At 54.6% G+C, this 24,563-nt stretch overlaps 1 protein-coding gene across 1 annotated transcript in view; it reads right to left on the bottom strand.

Moving 5' to 3' along the window:
• Positions 1-24,014, bottom strand: part of RUSC1 (RUN and SH3 domain containing 1) — a gene marked incomplete in the record, with an annotated part of 26,313 nt that extends 2,299 nt beyond the window's left edge. The window contains 4 exon segments of the mRNA XM_077463794.1: positions 3,485-3,547; positions 15,000-16,769; positions 21,224-21,343; positions 21,384-24,014. Of these exon segments, the coding sequence (XP_077319920.1) occupies positions 3,485-3,547; positions 15,000-16,566 (1,630 nt within the window).
• Between the last annotated feature and the right edge of the window lie 549 nt (positions 24,015-24,563).

The raw sequence follows: 24,563 nt of genomic DNA, 5'->3' as shown, positions 1-24,563 counted from the left end.
AGTCCACTGTGCATGGGGGATGCGAGGGCGTGGCCTGTGTACGGGGGTGCGAGGGGCGTGGCCTGTGTACGGGGGGTGCGAGGGCGTGGTCTGTGTACGGGGGGGATGCGAGGGGCGTGGTCTGTGTACGGGGGGGATGCGAGGGGCGTGGTCTGTGTACGGGGGGGGATGCGAGGGGCGTGGTCTGTGTATGGGGGGATGCGAGGGGCGTGGTCTGTGTATGGGGGGGATGCGAGGGGCGTGGTCTGTGTATGGGGGGGATGCGAGGGGCGTGGTCTGTGTATGGGGGGATGCGAGGGGCGTGGTCTGTGTATGGGGGGATGCGAGGGGCGTGGTCTGTGTATGGGGGGATGCGAGGGGCGTGGTCTGTGTATGGGGGGATGCGAGGGCGTGGTCTGTGTATGGGGGGATGCGAGGGGCGTGGTCTGTGTATGGGGGGATGCGAGGGGCGTGGTCTGTGTATGGGGGGATGCGAGGGGTGTGGTCTGATGCAACCTTGTCTTGGACAGGGAGAATTGCATCAGTGAAGAAGATGGTTTTTTGGTTTTGCCCAAAATGCTGCATTATTGTAGAAGTTTCCATCTTAGTCCTGCCGGAGGCACTCGGGTCATTTATTTGGGGCGCTAAGTGCAGTAGGTTGGCCCGGGTACAATTTACGGCCCTTTCGGGAATATTACATCCCACAATATAAGCATTATTGGCCGGACTGGATGTCCATAGAGGCCCAGGCTTGTTCCCCTCGGCCTATAGACTTGGTGCTCCGGCCTCCCTCCCGTAAGACCACCATGTGGCCCCCCATTGTCTCCCGTTGTGCTGGTCTGCGGGAATCCACCTGTAGATGGCGGGCTCTCTGCTCCCCCTTCTCAGTAACCCTCAATTCCCGCCAGGGATGTCACCTGCACACCTTAGCCGGTGGAATAACGGGAACCTCTCCGGTAGAGGACCCTTTCTTGACCAGAGAGGTGTGCGCCGCCCTCGGATTTTGTACAGGATTTGGAGATGCCCCCCTCCCCCAAGAATTTCCACTTACAACCAATACACATGCGGAGGAAAAGCCCCGACCTGGCAGGGTGAACATCCATGTAACTTCCCTCTTCACAGCTACCTTAGGAGAGGGACTTGGGCCCCACCCCCGAGGAGGAGGACTGGTGAACCTGGACCCCACCACAAGGGTATTCTGAATGTTGCCCTGATTAAGGCGGGGGTACAAGGTGTCTGCGGGATGGTACCTACCGCCTCAACGCCTTTATAAAAATGTTCCCGGGTGCGTCACCCTCCTGTGTCCGGGGTTGTGGTGAGGTGGGCTCAGCTCTCCACACGTGGTGGACCCGTCCCAAGGTGCCTCGTCTCCGGACATCACACCAATCCATGGAAAACATCCCCAGACATGAACCCGGGGTCTCCAACTGGCGGCCCCTCCAGCTGCTGTGGAACTACAAGTCCCATGAGGCATTGCAAGGCTGACAGGTACAAGCATGACTCCCCCAGGCAGAGGCATGATGGGACTTGTAGTTCCGCAACAGCTGGAGGGCCACCAGTTTGAGACCCCTGCCTTAACCCCTTCACGCCCTCAGTGCGCAGATATGCAGCCTCACTGGGCGGAGCTTTCCCCCCCCCCCCCCGGGGCCTCGTATGTCTTTGTGGTGGGCGGGCGCCACACAGCCAATTCCCAGACAATGGGGTCTCAGCGGGAGCCCCACGTCCCGTACCCCCAGCTCTGGGTAATCCGAACGCTGCCACAGCCTCCGATTGGCTAGGAGAGTGATCAGTCACTATGAAGCCCGCCCCCTGTGTTTTTCTCTCTCGTGAATGGAAAGGAAAGAAACATTGAGAGAAACGAACGACTGCCTGCAAAAATAAGAGGAAATACCGAAAGGATCGATCGGGGGCGGGGCCAGAATATTGTGGGCAGGATTGTTTTATTATAAAAATGAGTATCAGTGCCAGCGAATAGAACATCCAGACTCCTCCCATCCCACCCCAGGCTCCTCCCCATCCCGGACTCCTCCTCCTCTGTATATAAAGTCCTCCTTTATCCATCCCACCCCAGGCTCCTCCCTATCCCGGACTCCTCCTCCATTATATATAAAGTCCTTCATTATCAATCCCACCCCCAGGCTCCTCCCCATCCTGGACTCCTCCTCCTCTGTATATAAAGTCCTCCTTTATCCATCCCACCCAGGCTCCTCCCCATCCTGGACTCCTCCTCCTCTGTATATAAAGTCCTTCATTAGCCATCCCACCCCCAGGCTCCTCCCCATCCTGGACTCCTCCTCTGTATATAAAGTCCTCCTTTATCCATCCCACCCCAGGCTCCTCCCCATCCTGGACTCCTCCTCCTCTGTATATAAAGTCCTTCATTATCAATCCCACCCCCAGGCTCCTCCCCATCCTGGACTCCTCCTCCTCTGTATATAAAGTCCTCCTTTATCCATCCCACCCCAGGCTCCTCCCTATCCCGGACTCCTCCTCCATTATATATATATATAAAGTCCTCCTTTATCCATCCCACCCCAGGCTCCTCCCCATCCTGAACTCCTCCTCCTCTGTATATAAAGTCCTTCATTAGCCATCCCACCCCCAGGCTCCTCCCCATCCTGGACTCCTCCTCTGTATATAAAGTCCTCCTTTATCCATCCCACCCCAGGCTCCTCCCCATCCTGGACTCCTCCTCCTCTGTATATAAAGTCCTTCATTAGCCATCCCACCCCCAGGCTCCTCCCCATCCTGGACTCCTCCTCTGTATATAAAGTCCTCCTTTATCCATCCCACCCCAGGCTCCTCCCCATCCTGGACTCCTCCTCCTCCTTTGTATATAAAGTCCTCCTTTATCCATCCCACCCAGGCTCCTCCCCAACCTGGACTCCTCCTTTATCCATCCCACCCCCAGCTCCTCCCCATCCTGGACTCCTCCTCTTCTGTATATAAAGTCCTCCTTTATCCATCCCACACCCAGGCTCCTCCTTTATCCATCCCACCACAGGCTCCTCCCCATCCTGGATTCCTTTATCCATCCCACACCCAGACTCCTCCCCATCCTGTACTAACGATCAGGACCCAGAACTCCTGACTCCGAGTCACCTGATCGCTGTTGTGGCCTCTGATTGGCTAGGAGAGAAATCAGTCACTGTGAAGACCGCCCCCTGTGTTTTTCTCTCTGTATGAGGAGAGATACATTGTAAGTAAGGGTCAAAGGGCAGGACTTTTTTTTTTTATAACATTTTATTAAATGAGAGTCAGTGGGATCTGTAAGACCATTTTTAATGGGACATTGATTGACCCCTCCCCTTTTTAATTGGATGCTGATTGACCCCGCCCCCTTTTAATTGGATGTTGCTTGACCCCGCCCCCGGTCTTGTACTGATGTCACCATATTTCTACACGTGGACTATGATTGGCCGTTCATATTTTATATTGTTTTTCTTCTCATTTCCAAACTCAATAAAAAGATTGAAACAGAAATTCTGAAAAGACGTCAATTTACTTTTCTTGTCTCGCTGTAGGAAGTTTCCGCCCCCATCCGCCATCAGCGGCTCGCCCACGCCACCTGCAAGAAGGAGAGAACAAAGGACGGGGCGTGTTATTCAGAGTATGGAGCCCCCACTTTATCTATGCTAGACTCCTCCCCCTTCTATTCTGTATATAGAGCCCCACCCCATTCCAAACTCCACCCCATCCCGGACTCCTCCTCCTCTGTATATAAAGTCCCCCTTTATCAATCCCGCCCATTCTGGACTCCTCCTCCTCTGTGTATTAAAGTGGTTGTATACTCAAATTTTTACCTTTTACCTACAAGTAAGCCCTATAATAAGCCCTATAATAAGGATTACCTGTAGGTAAAAAAAAAATATCTCCTAAACCTGTACGGTGTAGGAGATATCCCCCTCGGTATGCGCCGCTGACTGCAGCGGCGCATGCGCACAAGGGGGTTCTCGGCCTGAAAATCCGGCAGTGGCCGGCCGGAATGAAATTTCCGGCGCGCATGCGCGGGAGTGACGATATCGTGGCTCCGGCCACTCACAGCGCCGGAGCCGCGATACCCGGAAGAAACGCTGAGGGAGCATGTCGGCTCCCTCGGCGTGGATCGGGCCAGATGTCGGGGCCTCGTTCTAAGGTAAGTATTTCATAATGAGCTAGTATGCGGTGCATACTAGCTCATTATGCCTTTTGCTTTGCAGGTTTAAAAAACAAAACCCATAAAAAACTCCACCCCATCCCGGACTCCTCCTCCTCTGTGTATGAAATCCCCCATTATCCATCGCAACACATAAAAAACTCCTCCCCATTCTGGACTCCTCCTCCTCTGTGTATTGAATCCCCCTCATCCATCGTGCCCCATCCAAAATTCCTCCCGGCACTCATCCACCTTTGTATATAAAGTCCCCCTTTATCTATACCATGATGTTATAAAGAGGTATGGGGAGTATAATATGGGGGAGGGGTGGTATATTGAGGTATGGGGGGTATAATATGGTGGAGGGGTGGTATATTGAGGTATGGGGGGTATAATATGTGGGAGGGGTGGTATATTGAGGTATGGGGGGTATAATATGGGGGGAGGGGTGATATAATATGGGGGAGGGGTGGTATATAGAGGTATGCAGGGGTATAATATGGGGGAGGGTGATATATAGTGGTATGGGGGGTATAATATGGGGGGAGGGGTGATATAATATGGGGGAGGGTGATATATAGAGGTATGGGGGGTATAATATGGGGAGGGGGTGGTATATAGAGGTATGGGGAGTATAATATGGGGGGAGGGGTGGTATATAGAGGTATGCAGGGTATAATATGGGGGAGGGTGATATATAGTGGTATGGGGGGTATAATATGGGGGAGAGGGGTGATATATAGAGGTATGGGGAGTATAATATGGGGGAGGGGTGGTATATTGAGGTATGGGGGGTATAATATGGGGGAGGGGTGATATATAGAGTGTATGGGGAGTATAATATGGGGGAGGGGTGGTATATTGAGGTATGGGGGGTATAATATGGGGGAGGGATGATATAATATGGGGGGTATAATATGGGGGAGGGTGATATATAGAGGTATGGGGAGTATAATATGGGGGAGGGGTGGTATAATATGGGGGAGGGGTGGTATATAGAGGTATGGGGGGGTATAATATGGGGGGAGGGGTGATATAATTTGGGGGAGGGGTGATATGATATGGGGGAGGGTGATATATAGAGGTATGGGGGGTATAACTATGGGGGAGGGTGGTATATAGGAGGTATGCAGGGTATAATATGGGGGAGGGTGATATATAGAGGTATGGGGGTATAATAATGGGGGAGGGTGATATATAGAGGTATGGGGGTATAATATGGGGGAGGTGGTATATAGAAGTATGCAGGGTATAATATGGGGGAGGGTGATATATAGAGGTATGGGGGGTATAATATGGGGGGAGGGGTGGTATATTGAGGTATGGGGGGTATAATATGGGGGAGGGGTGGTATATTGAGGTATGGGGGGTATAATATGGGGGAGGGATGATATAATATGGGGGGTATAATATGGGGGAGGGGTGATATATAGAGGTATGGGGGTATAATATGGGGGAGGGGTGGTATAATATGGGGGAGGGTGGTATATAGAGGTATGGGGGGTATATATGGGGGGAGGGGTGGTATAATATGGGGGAGGGGTGGTATATAGAGGTATGGGGGGTGTATAATATGGGGGGAGGGGTGATATAATATGGGGGAGGGTGATATATAGAGGTATGGGGGGTATAATATGGGGAGGGGTGGTATCATAGAGGTATGGGGGGGGTATAATATGGGGGAGGGGTGGTATATAGAGGTATGGGGGGGTATAATATGGGGGGAGGGGTGATATAATATGGGGGAGGGTGATATATAGAGGTATGGGGGGTATAATATGGGGGAGGGGTGATATATAGAGGTATGGGGGGTATAATACGGAGGAGGGGTATATAGAGGTATGGGGGGTATAATACGGAGGAGGGGGTATATAGAGGTATGGGGGGTATAATATGGGGGAGGGGTGGTATATAGAGTTATGGGGGTATATAGAGGTATGGGGGGTATAATATGGGGGAGGGGTGATATATAGAGGTATGGGGAGGTATAATATGGGGGGGGGTGGTATATAGAGGTATGGGGGGTATAATATGGGGGAGGGGTGGTATATAGAGGTATGGGGGGTATAATATGGGGGAGGGGTGGTATTATAGAGGTATGGGGGGGTATAATATGGGGGGAGGGGTGATATAAATATGGGGGGAGGGTGATATATAGAGGTATGGGGGGTTATAATATGGGGGAGGGGTGGTATATAGAGGTATGGGGGGTATATAGAGGTATGGGGTATAATATGGGGGAGGGGTGGTATATAGAGGTATGGGGGGGGTATAATATGGGGGGAGGGGTGATATAATATGGGGGGGAGGGTGATATATAGAGGTATGGGGGGTATAATATGGGGGAGGGGGTGGTATATAGAGGTATGGGGGGTATAATATGGGGGAGGCGGGTGGTACAATATGGGGGAGGGGTTGATATATAGAGGTATGGGGGGGTATAATATGGGGGGTGATATATAGGTATAATATGGGGGGAGGGGTGATATAAATATGGGGGAGGGGTGATATATAGAGTATGGGGGGGTATAATATGGGGAGGGGTGGTATAAATTTTTATAATATGTTCTATATTATGGGGGAGGGGTGATGTGGATATGGGGGAGGGTGGTATATAGGAGGCTATAGGGGGTATAATATGGGGGAGGGTGGTATATAGAGGTATGGGGGGTAGGATCACGTCGGGGCGGGTCTCGGGGTCTCACTCACCCTTCTCTATAACATTCTCGCTCTTTTTCTCTCTGGCCGCTGATTGGCTCTACACATCACATGATTGTTCCATACGCCAATTCCTTCCTTATTTCCGGTGTAGTACGGAAGGACGTTTTGTCAGCTGACCTATAATAGTTCCGTGGCCAAGGGTGGGCGGAGCCTGTAGACGTCATACAGCCTTCGGCACTAAATTCCGCCCACGTCCTCGCCTTACGGTGTCATGTGATTGTTGGTATGGGAGCAGAAAGCTCCGCCTCTCTTTGGTGTCTCCGCCCTCTTAATTGGATTCAACTATCCGTGGGAAGCCCCACCCACCACCGGAGATTTATTGGGCACCACCCCCTCCCCCCCACATTGTTTACTGAAGCTCAGATTACACACACAGCTGACTCCGCCCTCCAATCATAGACAGTCCTTCCACAACTTCAGAAGGGGGAGGGGCAGTGAGGTGATGGAGAGGGTGGGGGAGGGGCAGTGATGGGGAGGGGTGGAGAGGACGGGGGAGGGGCAGTGAGATGATAGAGAGGGTGGGGGAGGGGCAGTGAGGTGTGGGGGATGGGTTGAGAGGACAGGGGAGGGGCAGTGAGGTGATGGAGAGGGTGGGGGAGGGGCAGTGAGGTGATGGAGAGGGTGGGGGAGGGGCAGTGAGGTGATGGAGAGGGTGGGGGAGGGGCAGTGAGGTGATGGGGAGGGGTGGATAGGGTGGGGGAGGGGCAGTCAGGTGATGGGGAGGGGCAGTGAGGGGGTGGGGGAGGGGCAGTGAGGTGATGGGGAGGGTGGGGGAGGGGCAGTGAGGTGATGGGGAGGGGTGGGGGAGGGGCAGTGAGGTGATGGGGAGGGGTGGGGGAGGGGCAGTGAGGTGATGGGGAGGGGCAGTGAGGGGTGGGGGAGGGGCAGTCAGGTGATGTGGGGGAGGGGCAGTCAGGTGATGGGGAGGGGTGGATAGGGTGGGGGAGGGGCAGTCAGGTGATGGGGAGGGGTGGATAGGGTGGGGGAGGGGCAGTCAGGTGATGGGGAGGGGTGGGGGAGGGGCAGTCAGGTGATGGGGAGAGGTGGATGGGGAGGGGAGGGGCAGTGAGGTGATGGGGAGGGTGGGGGAGGAGCAGTGAGGTGAGGGGGAGGGGCAGTCAGGTGATGGGGAGGGGCAGTGAGGTGATAGGGAGGGTGGGGGAGGGGCAGTCAGGTGATGGGGAGGGGTGGATAGGGTGGGGGAGGGGCAGTGAGGTGATGGGGGAGGGGCAGTCAGGTGATGGGGAGGGGTGGATAGGGTGGGGGAGGGGCAGTCAGGGGAGGGGTGGGGGAGGGGCAGTCAGGTGATGGGGAGGGGTGGATAGGGTGGGGGAGGGGCAGTCAGGTGATGGGGAGGGGTGGGGGGAGGGGCAGTCAGGTGATGGGGAGGGGTGGGGGAGGGGCAGTCAGGTGATGGGTGAGAGGTGGATAGGGTGGGGGAGGGGAGGGGCAGTGAGGTGATGGGGAGGGTGGGGGAGGAGCAGTGAGGTGATGGGGAGGGGCAGTGAGGGGGAGGGGCAGTGAGGTGATAGGGAGGGTGGGGGAGGGGCAGTCAGGTGATGGGGAGGGGCAGTGAGGTGATAGGGAGGGTGGGGGAGGGGCAGTCAGGTGATGGGGAGGGGTGGATAGGGTGGGGGAGGGGCAGTCAGGTGATGGGGAGGGGTGGATAGGGTGGGGGAGGGGCAGTCAGGTGATGGGGAGGGGTGGGGGAGGGGCAGTCAGGTGATGGGGAGAGGGGGATGGGGAGGGGAGGGGCAGTGAGGTGATGGGGAGGGTGGGGGAGGAGCAGTGAGGTGATGGTGAGGGGGAGGGGCAGTCAGGTGATGGGGAGGGGCAGTTAGGTGATAGGGAGGGTGGGGGAGGGGCAGTCAGGTGATGGGGAGGGGTGGATAGGGTGGGGGAGGGGCAGTGAGGTGATGGGGAGGGGCAGTCAGGTGATGGGGAGGGGTGGATAGGGTGGGGAGGGGCAGTCAGGTGATGGGGAGGGGTGGGGGAGGGGCAGTCAGGTGATGGGGAGGGGTGGATAGGGTGGGGAGGGGCAGTCAGGTGATGGGGAGGGGTGGGGGAGGGGCAGTCAGGTGATGGGGAGGGGTGGATAGGGTGGGGGAGGGGCAGTCAGGTGATGGGGAGGGTGGATAGGGTGGGGGAGGGGCAGTCAGGTGGGGGAGGGGCAGTCAGGTGATGGGGAGAGGTGGATAGGGTGGGGGAGGGGAGGGGCAGTGAGGTGATGGGGAGGGTGGGGGAGGAGCAGTGAGGTGATGGGGAGGGGCAGTGAGGGGGAGGGGCAGTCAGGTGATGGGGAGGGTGGGGGAGGGGCAGTCAGGTGATGGGGAGGGGTTGAGGACTCTTGGGCCCCATGTTACATTTTCTGACTCATTGGTTGGTGGATGAGGGTCATGTGATGAGATATATGACCGGCGCACTCTGATTGGTAGACAGAAGAGGCGTAACCTGTGTGTGGCGAGTCGGCGGTGGGGGCCCTCGGTGGCCCCGTCTCTCGGCTCCTGGTCCTAGGGAAGAGCGGGGACAGCAGGATGGCCATATCTGGGGTGTCCAGTAGGGGGAGAATTGCTCGCTGGGGGGGAGAAGAGGCCCCTACGGGGGACAGGCGGACAGGAAGTCGGGAGTACCAGGTCTGCAGGGGCAGGGCAAAGCAACGGGGAACCTCCAGGGTGGAGCCATGTGGTAATAGAGCAGGGGGCGGAGTCAGATTAGTAGAGAGCCGGAGGAGGAGCCTAGAAGGTGGTGGACCACCAAACACTGATGGTAAATGTGTCCACCGGTTCAGCGCCAGGCACACAGAAGGCGGAGTCATGCCACGGGGGAGGGGCATGCATACAAAGAATAGTGAGGGGGAAGGGTGAGCAAGAGGCCAAGGATGTGCGGGGGAGGGGAGGGGGGAGAGTTGGGATGAGAAGACATCATGAAATGGTCATAAGATACAATATTCCTAATAATTATCAGTATACACTGCCCTACCCACAGGGGGTGTGGTCAGCGCACCTCCCCCAATCAGATTCATCATAGTGGCTTCTGCCTGTACAGTCCTCCATCTTGGTGGAAACACTCAGCCATGTGACCGCCACTGTGCCCATCACCAACCACCATCCAGACATGGAGGACAGTCCACCACTCACCTCTCTGCGGCCTCTAACCTCCGGAGAGCCTCCACCTTCTGCCCTCTAACCTCCGGAGAGCCTCCACCTTCTGCCCTCTAACCTCCGGAGAGCCTCCACCTTCTGCCCTCTAACCTCCGGAGAGCCTCCACCTTCTGCCCTCTAACCTCCGGAGAGCCTCCATCTTCTGCCCTCTAACCTCCGGAGAGCCTCCATCTTCTGCCCTCTAACCTCCGGAGAGCCTCCACCGTCTGCCCTCTAACCTCCGGAGAGCCTCCACCTTCTGCCCTCTAACCTCCGGAGAGCCTCCACCTTCTGCCCTCTAACCTCCAGACAGCCTCCACCTTCTGCCCTCTAACCTCCAGACAGCCTCCACCTTCTGCCCTCTAACCTCCGGAGAGCCTCCACCTTCTGCCCTCTAACCTCCGGAGAGCCTCCACCTTCTGCCCTCTAACCTCCGGAGAGCCTCCACCTTCTGCCCTCTAACCTCCGGAGAGACTTCACTGTCTGCCCTCTAACCTCCGGAGAGCCTCCACCTTCTGCCCTCTAACCTCCGGAGAGCCTCCACCTTCCTGTCCTCTAACCTCCGGAGAGCCTCCACTGTCTGCCCTCTAACCTCCGGAGAGACTTCACTTTCTGCCCTCTAACCTCCGGAGAGCCTCCACCGTCTGCCCTCTAACCTCCGGAGAGACTTCACTTTCTGCCCTCTAACCTCCAGACAGCCTCCACCTTCTGCCCTCTAACCTCCGGAGAGCCTCCACCTTCTGCCCTCTAACCTCCGGAGAGACTTCACTTTCTGCCCTCTAACCTCCAGACAGCCTCCACCTTCTGCCCTCTAACCTCCGGAGAGACTTCACTTTCTGCCCTCTAACCTCCGGAGAGCCTCCACCGTCTGCCCTCTAACCTCCGGAGAGACTTCACTTTCTGCCCTCTAACCTCCAGACAGCCTCCACCTTCTGCCCTCTAACCTCCGGAGAGCCTCCACCTTCTGCCCTCTAACCTCCGGAGAGACTTCACTTTCTGCCCTCTAACCTCCAGACAGCCTCCACCTTCTGCCCTCTAACCTCCGGAGAGCCTCCACCTTCTGCCCTCTAACCTCCGGAGAGCCTCCACCGTCTGCCCTCTAACCTCCGGAGAGCCTCCACCTTCTGCCCTCTAACCTCCAGAGAGCCTCCACCTTCTGTCCTCTAACCTCCGGAGAGCCTCCACCGTCTGCCCTCTAACCTCCGGAGAGCCTCCACCTTCTGCCCTCTAACCTCCGGAGAGCCTCCACCTTCTGTCCTCTAAGCTTCGGAGAGCCTCCACCTTCTGCCCTCTAACCTCCGGAGAGCCTCCACCTTCTGCCCTCTACCTCCAGACAGGACAGCCTCCACCTTCTGCCCTCTAACCTCCGGAGAGCCTCCACCTTCTGCCCTCTAACCTCCGGAGAGCCTCCACCTTCTGCCCTCTACCTTCAGACAGCCTCCACCTTCTGCCCTCTAACCTCCGCAGAGCCTCCACCTTCTGTCCTCTAACCTCCGGAGAGCCTCCACCTTCTGCCCTCTACCTCCAGACAGCCTCCACCTTCTGCCCTCTAACCTCCGCAGAGCCTCCACCTTCTGTCCTCTAACCTCCGGAGAGCCTCCACCGTCTGCCCTCTAACCTCCGGAGAGCCTCCACCATCTGCCCTCTAACCTCCGTAGAGCCTCCAGCTTCTGCCCTCTAACCTCCGGAGAGCCTCCACCGTCTGCCCTCTAACCTTCGGAGAGCCTCCACCTTCTGTCCTCTAACCTCCGGAGAGCCTCCACCGTCTGCCCTCTAACCTCCGGAGAGCCTCTACCTTCTGTCCTCTAACCTCCGGAGAGCCTCCACCGTCTGCCCTCTAACCTTCGGAGAGCCTCCACCTTCTGTCCTCTAACCTCCGGAGAGCCTCCACCGTCTGCCCTCTACCTCCAGACAGCCTCCACCTTCTGTCCTCTAACCTCCGGAGAGCCTCCACCTTCTGTCCTCTAACCTCCGGAGAGCCTCCACCGTCTGCCCTCTAACCTCCGGAGAGCCTCCACTGTCTGCCCTCTAACCTCCGTAGAGCCTCCACCTTCTGCCCTCTAACCTCCGGAGAGCCTCCACCGTCTGCCCTCTAACCTTCGGAGAGCCTCCACCTTCTGCCCTCTAACCTCCGTAGAGCCTCCACCTTCTGTCCTCTAACCTCCGTAGAGCCTCCACCTTCTGCCCTCTAACCTCCGGAGAGCCTCCACCGTCTGCCCTCTAACCTCCGTAGAGCCTCCACCTTCTGCCCTCTAACCTCCGGAGAGCCTCCACCGTCTGCCCTCTAACCTTCGGAGAGCCTCTACCTTCTGTCCTCTAACCTCCGGAGAGCCTCCACCGTCTGCCCTCTAACCTCCGGAGAGCCTCTACCTTCTGTCCTCTAACCTCCGGAGAGCCTCCACCTTCTGTCCTCTAACCTCCGGAGAGCCTCCACCGTCTGCCCTCTAACCTCCGGAGAGCCTTCACCTTCTGTCCTCTAACCTCCGGAGAGCCTCCACCTTCTGTCCTCTAACCTCCGGAGAGCCTCCACCTTCTGTCCTCTAACCTTCGGAGAGCCTCCACCTTCTGTCCTCTAAGCTTCGGAGAGCCTCCACCTTCTGTCCTCTAACCTTCGGAGAGCCTCCACCGTCTGCCCTCTACCTCCAGACAGCCTCCACCTTCTGTCCTCCAACCTCCGGAGAGCCTCCACCGTCTGCCCTCTAACCTCCAGACAGCCTCCACCTTCTGTCCTCTAACCTCCGGAGAGCCTCCACCTTCTGTCCTCTAAGCTCCAGAGAGCCTCCATCTGGTGTCAGTCCAACCCCTTTATAACCAGAAGACCTTTATCTGGCCCCGGAGCCGCCATCTATATTTCTGAGTGCTTCCATCTGGCAAATGGTCTTCTGCAGACGGCCTCCATCTTGGTCCTCTCCAGACAACCACCTCCATGCTGTCCCAGCACCCTTCACTCTGGTCTTACAGCCTAAGCCTCCATTTTTGTACCTTGTGCCTCCATCTTGCTGCGGTTCAAATAAATCTCCATAGAAAAAGCAGAGCGAAAATGAATTCCGATTGGTCCGTTGCCTTATTTTCCATCCTCTGAAGAAGGCCATTGGCCTCGGAGAGAGGAAGGTATGATGTCACATCCAGTCAGTGAGATATGTTCTTGGCGGTGACGTCCAGTGATGTTGTAGGTCTGGAGGCCACACATGATTCTTGTGCCGGTCCCCAGGCAAAGTCTTTGGATTGGCTATCGGCATCTCCAGGTGGAGTCTTTGGATTGGCTGTCGCCACCTCCAGGTGCAGTCTTTGAATTGGTTATCACCATCTCCAAGCACAGTCTTTGGATTGGCTAGCACCAAACCTAGGCAGAGTCTTTAGATTGGGTAACGCCATGTCCAGATGAAGTCATTGGATTGGCTATCACCATCTCCAGGCAATCTTTGGATTGGCTATCGCCATCTCCAGGCAATCTTTGGATTGGCTATCGCCATCTCCAGGCAATCTTTGGATTGGCTATCGCCATCTCCAGGCAATCTTTGGATTGGCTATCGCCATCTCCAGGCAGGGTCATTGGATTGGTTGTCACCAGCTCTAGGCAGAGTCTTTGGATTGGCTATTGCCACCTCCGGGTAGAGTCATTGGATTGGCTATTGCCAGCTCCAGGCAGTGTCTTTGACATTTCCCATCAGAATCATTGGATTGGCTATCGCCATCTTTAGGCAAAGTCTTTGGATTGGCTATCGACATCTCTAGGCGGAGTCTTTGGATTGGCTATCACCATCTCCAGGAAAAGTCTTTGGATTGGATATCTCCATCTTCAGACGGAGTCATTGGATTGGCTATATCACCATCTCCAGGCAATCTTTGGATTGGCTATCGGCATCTCTAGGCAGGGTCATTGGATTGACTATTGCCACCTCCCGGCAGAGTCTTTGGAATTGCTATCGCCATCTCCAAACGGAGTCTTTGGATTGGCTGTCACCACCTCCAGGTACACTCTTGGGATTGGTTATCACCATCTCCAAGCACAGTCTTTGGATTGGCTAGCACAAAACCCAGGCAGAGTCTTTAGATTGGCTATTGCCATCTCCAGGAGGAGTCTTTGGATTGGCTAACACCATCTCTAGGTGAAGTCATTGGATTGGCTATTGCCAGCTCCAGACAGTGTCTTTGGATTGACTAACGCCATTTCCCATCAGAATCTTTGGATTGGCTATCGCCATCTCAAGGCGGAGTCTTTGGATTGACTATCACCACCTCCAAGAGGAGTTTTTGGATTGGCTATCGCCACCTCCTAGTGGAGTTTTTTGGGTTGACTATCGCCATCTCCAGGCAGATTCTTTGGATTGGCCATCACCATCTCCAGGCAGAGTCTTTGGATTGGCTATCACCATCTCCAGGTGGAGTCATTGGTTTGGCTATCGCCATCTCCAAGCGGAGTCTTTGGATTGGCTAACGCCATCTCCAGGTGAGGTAATCGGATTGGCTATTGCCAGCTCCAGGCAGTGTCTTTGGATTGCCTAACGCCATGTCCCAGCAGAATCTTTGGATTGGATATAGCCATCTCCAGGTGGGGGTCTTTGGATTGGCTATCGCCCATTAGGCGGAGTCTTTGGATTGGCTATTGCCACCTCCTAGCATTGGATTGGCTATTACCATCTCCAGGCGGAGTTATTAGATTCATTATACCATTACATGAGTTATTAGATTGGCTGTCACCATCTCCAGGTGGAATCATTGGATTGGCTATGGCCACCTCCAGGCGGAGTCTTTGGATTGGCTATTGCCATCTCCAAGCGGACTTTGGATTGGCTATCGCCAACTCCAGACACAGTCTTTGGATTGGCTATCACTATCTCCAGCGGAGTCCTTGGTTTGGCTATTTCTACCTCCAGGCAGTGTAGGAAGGACACAATTGGCTGATTGCTGGGTGTTTTTTTCACCATATTTCATGGCTGAGTGTTTTTACCAATTGACCACCATTGCACATTCATGTCTTTCCTAGAATTTCCCCTCCCCCATACTATTCACCACGGCCTTACCTTCTAGACCTCTGCGGTCACCGCCATCTGCCATTCCTCGTCGCTGCACCCCCGCCTTCTTCTCCTTCATTGGAACTTCCTCCTTTTTGCTGTAGATGTTGTTGAATGATACAGGTGAGCAGTGCTTCCCCATCCTCACTGTCATGGCGGACAGCGAGTCTACCAGCGTGCCGGTTCGGTGATCGTTTCGTGCCCATAATCTATGTGGGGCTTCTGGTGTGTCCAGGTCTGGTAGCTTCATATCGGCTCTCTGAGATCCTCTGGCCGGTCCATTGTGGCCTTCCTGTGGCCCTCGTTCCCTCTCATCACTCTCTCTTGTGCAGTCTTGGTGGTTATTTTTATTGGTGAAGTCATAGGAACTGTTTGGTACCTCCGTTATTGGATGGGCTTGTGCAGCAGAGTCCTGGGGCCCCTTGACCACTGTGATGGGGGCTTTTACATGTTGACTTGTTTGCTTGTTAACGGAATTGCGATATCTCAGTTCCCGGAAGGTGGTGACCTCTTTTCCTTCCGGCAATGGCTGAGCTTGTGGCATCACCAGTCCATGGTAGAAAGCCGAGGCTGTGAGTTCATTGACGGGCGGCTGCTCAACATCGGGAGAAAAAACAATCAGCCAATCACTTTTATCCTTCTTTGGCTGTGGAGGGCCCCCGCTCTTCCTCCTTCTTTGAGCCAGTTCGTGGAAGGAGGTAATAGTCTTTTTGGGGGTTTGTGTTGAAGGCTCGTCTGGCACGGAGAGGCTCGGGAGAAGATCTCCATCCAAAGGCCATCGGTGAACATTGGTTTGGTTCGCATTGGCAACATCCTCTTTTTCTACAACATCCAGTTGGCGTTTTGGATCCACATTGTCATCCACATCGATGGAGGTAGAACCCAAAGATGGCGGATCGGGGTGCTGAGCTTCTAGAAAGGAATTGGAATTACTGTCTGTGGAGGAGTCTGAGCTCCAGTCGATGAATGGGACATCCTCAGGAACCATGTTGTTGTTGATGGTGTTCTCAGGCACGTCACGCCTTCGCTCAGTAATTGGGTGTGAAGAATCGATGGAGTCATCCAAGGAAGATGGAGGTGAGCTCCCTCGCTCCACATCCAGAGGAATAATGTCTGGCTGTTGGTCTGGTGTCTCCAGGTCATCCTGAGTATATTCCTTGTAGTACATCGACACCGGAGAATCGTCCAATGTGAAATCCGAAGAGCTGCTGCTGTCTGTGGAGGGAGATGATGGAGATAGGGGACTAAGAGGAAGATCGTCTGGAGACAGATAATCCTCACACATAATTGCCTCCAGGTTCTCATTGGAGCTGTACTTGATGGTCTCTGCATGGCTGGAATGCTGGTTACAGCACTGGCATGGCACAGATGGGTCATTGGAATTGGCATCCACCAATAACGTATCCGAAGTGTCTTTATATTGGTGTTGATGAGCAGGAAGATCTTTCAGGCTTGTGTCCTGACCCATTGGGTCTTCCGTCACCTCAGAGTGCATGCTCAGGTGAACCCCAAGGGACACATGCTGTAGGTGGACATAGTTGAGGTTACTAATGAGGGCTTTTCTAGAGGTCAGCATCTTGTGATTGGAAGGCTCCTACTCAATGGAAATGTTGGCTGAGCTCAGAGCTAGTCACCAAGAACCTTCCTCATGATGGAGAGAGTGGAGAGAGTGGTCAAAGCCTCTTCCAGTGGATACAAGAGTCCTTCATTTCAGGAGCTGTCCCATAATGAGCCTCTTCCTTCTATCCAATGAGGGACTGGTCAGCAAACTGGGACAACCTGCAGAAGAGAAGACAAGAAGCGGGCAGGTCCAACAGAGGTTATTTATCCCGTCACACATCAGGACCTACAAACACAGAGCACATCATGGGGTAACGGCTGGAAGACACGAGGAGACAAACTGCAGCTGGAGAACAAGACAACGGAATGGAGCACCAAGACCACATGGCATCTCCAAAGATGGCGACACAAATATGGCAACGTACAGAGCGGGACATAGGTGGGAGCTGCAGAGGGAACATTACAAGAAGAACATCAACAGATGACGATGAGTCCCTGACCCATTTCCTGTCCTCGCTTCTCTGGCTTTTCCCTCATATCTCCTCCTGTAGGATGTTTTCTGACCCAGTTACCTCCGACCTTCCACCCTGGGGTCCTGTGCAGGAAAACTTGTCTACACATTATTGGAGATGTCTCCTGCATGGCTTTATTTCAGCAGATTGTATGTGATTTCCTCCCCCCTCATGAATAATTCAGTTTATTATTAAAGTCGCTGGGGTGAGGGACTCTGAGCCTAGCTGCCATTATTTCATCTGCTGCCAGTCTCTTCATCTTCATGTGTGATCCATGGATCACACATGGCTGCCTCTAACCCATCCTATAAACCTCCTCCTTGGTTACCTGAGTCGCCTGGCTAAGCTTCCTCTATCCCATCCTATAAATCTTCTCCTTGGTGAGCCCATGTCCCCCCACGAGCTTCCTCCGACCTGTTCCAGAAACCTTCTCCTTGGTGAGCCCATGTCCCCCCACCGAGCTTCCTCCAACCTGTTCCAGAGACCTTCTCCTTGGTGAGCCCATGTCCCCCCACCGAGCTTCCTCTGACCTGTTCCAGAAACCTTCTCCTTGGTGAGCCCATGTCCCCCCACCAAGCTTCCTCCGACCTGTTCCAGAAACCTTCTCCTTGGTGAGCCCATGTCCCCCCACCAAACTTCCTCCGACCTGTTCCAGAAACCTTCTCCTTGGTGAGCCCATGTCCCCCCACCGAGCTTCCTCCGACCTGTTCCAGAAACCTTCTCCTTGGTGAGCCCATGTCCCCCCACCGAGCTTCCTCTGACCTGTTCCAGAAACCTCCTTGGTGAGCCCATGTCCCCCCACCAAACTTCCTCCGACCTGTTCCAGAAATCTTCTCCTTGGTGAGCCCATGTCCCCCCACCGAGCTTCCTCTGACCTGTTCCAGAAACCTTCTCCTTCGTGAGCCCATGTCCCCCCACTGAGCTTCCTCCGACCTGTTCCAGAAACCTTCTCCTTGGTGAGCCCATGTCCCCCCACCGAGCTTCCTCCGACCTGTTCCAGAAACCTTCTCCTTGGTGAGCCCATGTCCCCCCACTGAGCTTCCTCTTCCCTATGCTATAAACCTTCTCCTTGGTGAGCCCATGTCCCCCCACCAAACTTCCTCCGACCTGTTCCAGAAACCTTCTCCTTGGTGAGCCCATGTCCCCCCACCAAACTTCCTCCGACCTGTTCCAGAAACCTTCTCCTTGGTGAGCCCATGTCCCCCCACCGAGCTTCCTCTGACCTGTTCCAGAAACCTTCTCCTTGGTGAGCCCATGTCCCCCCACCGAGCTTCCTCTGACCTGTTCCAGAAACCTTCTCCTTCGTGAGCCCATGTCCCCCCACTGAGCTTCCTCCGACCTGTTCCAGAAACCTTCTCCTTGGTGAGCCCATGTCCCCCCACCGAGCTTCCTCTGACCTGTTCCAGAAACCTCCTTGGTGAGCCCATGTCCCCCCACCGAGCTTCCTCCGACCTGTTCCAGAAACCTTCTCCTTGGTGAGCCCATGTCCCCCCACTGAGCTTCCTCCGACCTGTTCCAGAAACCTTCTCCTTGGTGAGCCCATGTCCCCCCACCGAGCTTCCTCCGACCTGTTCCAGAAACCTCCTTGGTGAGCCCATGTCCCCCCACCGAGCTTCCTCCGACCTGTTCCAGAAACCTTCTCCTTGGTGAGCCCATGTCCCCCCACTGAGCTTCCTCTTCCCTATGCTATAAACCTTCTCCTTGGTGAGCCCATGTCCCCCCACCAAACTTCCTCCGACCTGTTCCAGAAACCTTCTCCTTGGTGAGCCCATGTCCCCCCACCGAGCTTCCTCCGACCTGTTCCAGAGACCTTCTCCTTGGTGAGCCCATGTCCCCCCACCGAGCTTCCTCCGACCTGTTCCAGACACCTTCTCCTTGGTGAGCCCATGTCCCCCCACCGAGCTGCCTCTTCCCTATGCTATAAACCTTCTCCTTGGTGAGCCCATGTCCCCCCACCAAACTTCCTCCGACCTGTTCCAGAGACCTTCTCCTTGGTGAGCCCATGTCCCCCCACTGAGCTTCCTCCGACCTGTTCCAGAAACCTTCTCCTTGGTGAGCCCATGTCCCCCCACTGAGCTTCCTCTTCCCTATGCTATAAACCTTCTCCTTGGTGAGCCCATGTCCCCCCACCAAACTTCCTCCGACCTGTTCCAGAAACCTTCTCCTTGGTGAGCCCATGTCCCCCCACCGAGCTTCCTCCGACCTGTTCCAGAGACCTTCTCCTTGGTGAGCCCATGTCCCCCCACCGAGCTTCCTCCGACCTGTTCCAGACACCTTCTCCTTGGTGAGCCCATGTCCCCCCACCGAGCTGCCTCTTCCCTATGCTATAAACCTTCTCCTTGGTGAGCCCATGTCCCCCCACCAAACTTCCTCCGACCTGTTCCAGAGACCTTCTCCTTGGTGAGCCCATGTCCCCCCACTGAGCTTCCTCCGACCTGTTCCAGAAACCTTCTCCTTGGTGAGCCCATGTCCCCCCACTGAGCTTCCTCTTCCCTATGCTATAAACCTTCTCCTTGGTGAGCCCATGTCCCCCCACCGAGCTTCCTCTTCCCTATGCTATAAACCTTCTCCTTGGTGAGCCCATGTCCCCCCACCGAGCTGCCTCTTCCCTATGCTATAAACCTTCTCCTTGGTGAGCCCATGTCCCCCCACTGAGCTTCCTCTTCCCTATGCTATAAACCTTCTCCTTGGTGAGCCCATGTCCCCCCACCGAGCTGCCTCTTCCCTATGCTATAAACCTTCTCCTTGGTGAGCCCATGTCCCCCCACCGAGCTTCCTCCGACCTGTTCCAGAAACCTTCTCCTTGGTGAGCCCATGTCCCCCCACCGAGCTGCCACTTCCCTATGCTATAAACCTTCTCCTTGGTGAGCCCCATGTCCCCCCACCGAGCTTCCTCTGACCTGTTCCAGAAACCTTCTCCTTGGTGAGCCCATGTCCCCCCACCGAGCTGCCTCTTCCCTATGCTATAAACCTTCTCCTTGGTGAGCCCATGTCCCCCCACCGAGCTTCCTCTGACCTGTTCCAGAAACCTTCTCCTTGTGAACCTTGGCTAAGCTTCCTCTAACCTGTCCTATAAAACTTCTACTTGATGAGCCCAAGTGCCCCAACCAGTCTGCCCCTCTACTCTCTTCACCCTGATCCCCTCATTTCCTTTCCCCAGATAGCATATAATTATAGGAAAAGGAAAAACACATAATCTTAGTAAACTACAGCTATGGTGTCCCCCTCAAAAAACTGGCCCACCTCAACCCCTTTTCCAGTACAGTGCCCTATTTCAGCCCCCCCCCCCCCATCATGGCCCAGTGACACACTTTAACCCCCTTTTATGGATCAAGTGACCAAAACAACCCCCCTCCCCAGCACAGTGACCCAACCTGCCCCCCTTCCCCCGATCCTGTGACCCACATCACCCCCTTTCCCAGTACATTGCCCCAATTTCACATCCTTTTCATGGCATAGTTACACACTTCTACCCACTTCCTTGGATCCAGGGACCCATCTCATCCTGTCTCCAGATCCAGTGACCCAACCTACCCCCTTCCCCAGATCCAGTAACCTACCTTACCCCTTTCCCCAGCACAGTGACCCAACCTACCCCCTTCCCCAGATCCAGTAACCTACCTTACCCCTTTCCCCAGCACAGTGACCCAACTTACCCCCTTCCCCAGATACAGTGATCCAATCTACCCCCTACCCCAGTGCAGTGACCCAACCTACATAGTTACATAGTAGGTGAGGTTGAAAAAAGACACAAGTCCAACCTGTGCCCTACCCCCTTCCATGGATCCAGTGACCCACCCTACCCGTTTCTCAGCACAGTGACCCATCTCACCTCCTTCCCCAGGACAGTGACCAAACCTACCCCCTTCCCCGGATTCAGTGACCCACCTCACTCCATTATCTGTGTTCTGCTTTCTCTCCTTCATCCTATTGGTGTACATAGATCCTGTAATGTCACCACCCACACATACAGAATATCACACCGCCGTATACACACCCCGCCCACATATACAGCACAACTGACACATACCTACCTTCACATGACATATGACATCTACCCAGGATGGAACATACCCGACACCTTCACGTGACATCTCCCCAGGATGGGACATACCAGACACCTTCACCTGACATCTACCCAGGATGGGGCATACCCGACACCTTCACATGACATCTACCCAGGATGGAACATACCCGACACCTTCACATGACATCTCCCCAGGATGGGACATACCCGACACCTTCACATGACATCTACCCAGGATGGGGCATACCCGACACCTTCACATGACATCTCCCCAGGATGGGACATACCCGACACCTTCACATGACATCTACCCAGGATGGAACATACCCGACACCTTCACATGACATCTCCCCAGGATGGGACATACCCGACACCTTCACATGACATCTACCCAGGATGGGACATACCCGACACCTTCACGTGACATCTCCCCAGGATGGGACATACCAGACACCTTCACCTGACATCTACCCAGGATGGGGCATACCCGACACCTTCACATGACATCTACCCAGGATGGAACATACCCGACACCTTCACATGACATCTCCCCAGGATGGGACATACCCGACACCTTCACATGACATCTACCCAGGATGGGGCATACCCGACACCTTCACATGACATCTCCCCAGGATGGGACATACCCGACACCTTCACATGACATCTACCCAGGATGGAACATACCCGACACCTTCACATGACATCTACCCAGGATGGGGCATACCCGACACCTTCACATGACATCTACCCAGGATGGGACATACCCGACACCTTCACATGACATCTACCCAGGATGGGACATACCCGACACCTTCACATGACATATCCCCAGGATGGGACATACCCGACACCTTCACATGACATCTACCCAGGATGGGACATACCCGACACCTTCACATGACATCTACCCAGGATGGGACATACCCGACACCTTCACATGACATCTACCCAGGATGGGACATACCCGACACCTTCACATGACATCTACCCAGGATAGGACATACCCGACACCTTCACATGACATCTACCCAGGATAGGACATACCCGACACCTTCACATGACATCTACCCAGGATGGGACATACCCGATACCTTCACATGACATATCCCCAGGATGGGACATACCCGACACCTTCACATGACATCTACCCAGGATAGGACATACCCGACATCTTCACATGACATCTACCCAGGATGGGACATACCCGATACCTTCACATGACATCTACCCAGGATGGGACATACCCGACACCTTCACATGACATCTACCCAGGATGGGACATACCCGACACCTTCACATGACATCTACCCAGGATGGGACATACCCGACACCTTCACATGACATCTACCCAGGATGGGACATACCCGACACCTTCACATGACATCTACCCAGGATGGGACATACCCGACACCTTCACATGACATCTACCCAGGATGGGGCATACCCGACACCTTCACATGACATATCCCCAGGATGGGACATACCCGACACCTTCACATGACATTTACCCAGGATGGGGCATACCCGACACCTTCACATGACATATCCCCAGGATGGGACATACCCGACACCTTCACATGACATCTACCCAGGATGGGACATACCCGACACCTTCACATGACATCTACCCAGGATGGGACATACCCGACACCTTCACATGACATCTACCCAGGATAGAACATACCCGACACCTTCACATGACATCTACCCAGGATGGGACATTCCTTGACACCTTCACATGACATCTACCCAGGATGGGACATACCCGACACCTTCACATGACATCTACCCAGGATGGGACATACCCGACACCTTCACATGACATCTACCCAGGATGGGACATACCTGACACCTTCACATGACATTTACCCAGGATGGGGCATACCCGACACCTTCACATGACATCTACCCAGGATGGGGCATACCCGACACCTTCACATGACATCTACCCAGGATGGGACATACCCGACACCTTCACATGACATCTACCCAGGATGGGACATACCCGACACCTTTACATGACATATCCCCAGGATGGGACATACCCGACACCTTCACATGACATCTACCCAGGATGGGACATACCCGACACCTTCACATGACATCTACCCAGGATGGGACATACCCGACACCTTCACATGACATCTACCCAGGATGGGACATACCCGACACCTTCACATGACATCTACCCAGGATGGGACATACCCGACACCTTCACATGACATATCCCCAGGATGGGACATACCCGACACCTTCACATGACATCAACCTAGGATGGGACATACCCGACACCTTCACATGACATATCCCCAGGATGGGACATACCCGACACCTTCACATGACATCTACCCAGGATGGGACATACCCGACACCTTCACATGACATCTACCCAGGATAGAACATACCCGACACCTTCACATGACATCTACCCAGAATGGGACATACCCGATACCTTCACATGACATCTACCCAGGATGGGACATACCCGACACCTTCACATGACATCTACCCAGGATGGAACATACCCGATACCTTCACATGACATCTCCCCAGGATGGGACATACCCGACACCTTCACATGACATCTACCCAGGATGGAACATACCCGATACCTTCACATGACATCTATATGGGGGGAACATTACTGACATATGACACCCGGGATGTAAATAAGTCTCATATATATATATATATATATATATATATATATATATATATATACATGATGGACTCTCAGGACGGATGGATAATGATGAGGACTCCTCGGTCACATATGTTGTATTATATTACAGACATGGTGATGAGGATGATGAAGCTCTTCTCTATCGGGAGGGGGAGGGGTAAACTCTCCATCTCTGCAGAATTTGGGGGACCCCATTGTGCCACCCATACATCCTGTCACCCCAAACCCTTCCATTCCACCCCCCTCACCCGCAAACACATCCCCCCCTCCCCCATCACCTTCACATCCAGCGGGTACCGCAGCCTCCAGGATGAGGGTGGGGAGTCTGCATCCAGGAGGAGGAGGGGAGGACCAGCCTGACATCAGCATCTGAGATGGGGGAGGGGATCTGCTATCAGCTGACGGATGAGAATTCCCTGGATGGAGAGACAATAAAATTATCCTCAGATTCCCCAACAGAGCCGGAGGATGGAGATCAACTTCCTTCACCATCACATGCACCTCCATCACCCTCATCTGTCATCCTCATCCATCACCCTCATCCATCCTCTCCATCCACCATCCGCATCCATCCTCCTCGTCCATCACCCATCATGCACATCCATCACCCTCATCTGTCATCCCCCTCCATCATCCTCATTCATCATCTTCATCCATCATCTCCATTCATCACCTTCATTCTTCCTTCCATCCATCAGTTCCCAGGTCTGTACACCCGCTGTGCCCATTATGAGAGGTTCCCACCATCCCTGTGCTGAGTTCCCGGGTCTGTACACCCGCTGTGCCCA

The sequence above is a fragment of the Lithobates pipiens genome, unplaced genomic scaffold (assembly GCF_037356315.1).
Source record: "Lithobates pipiens isolate NorthernLeopardFrog02 unplaced genomic scaffold, aLitPip1_a1.2 Scaffold_30, whole genome shotgun sequence".
Lineage (NCBI taxonomy): Eukaryota > Metazoa > Chordata > Amphibia > Anura > Ranidae > Lithobates > Lithobates pipiens.
This window is presented reverse-complemented; position numbering and strand designations above follow the sequence as displayed.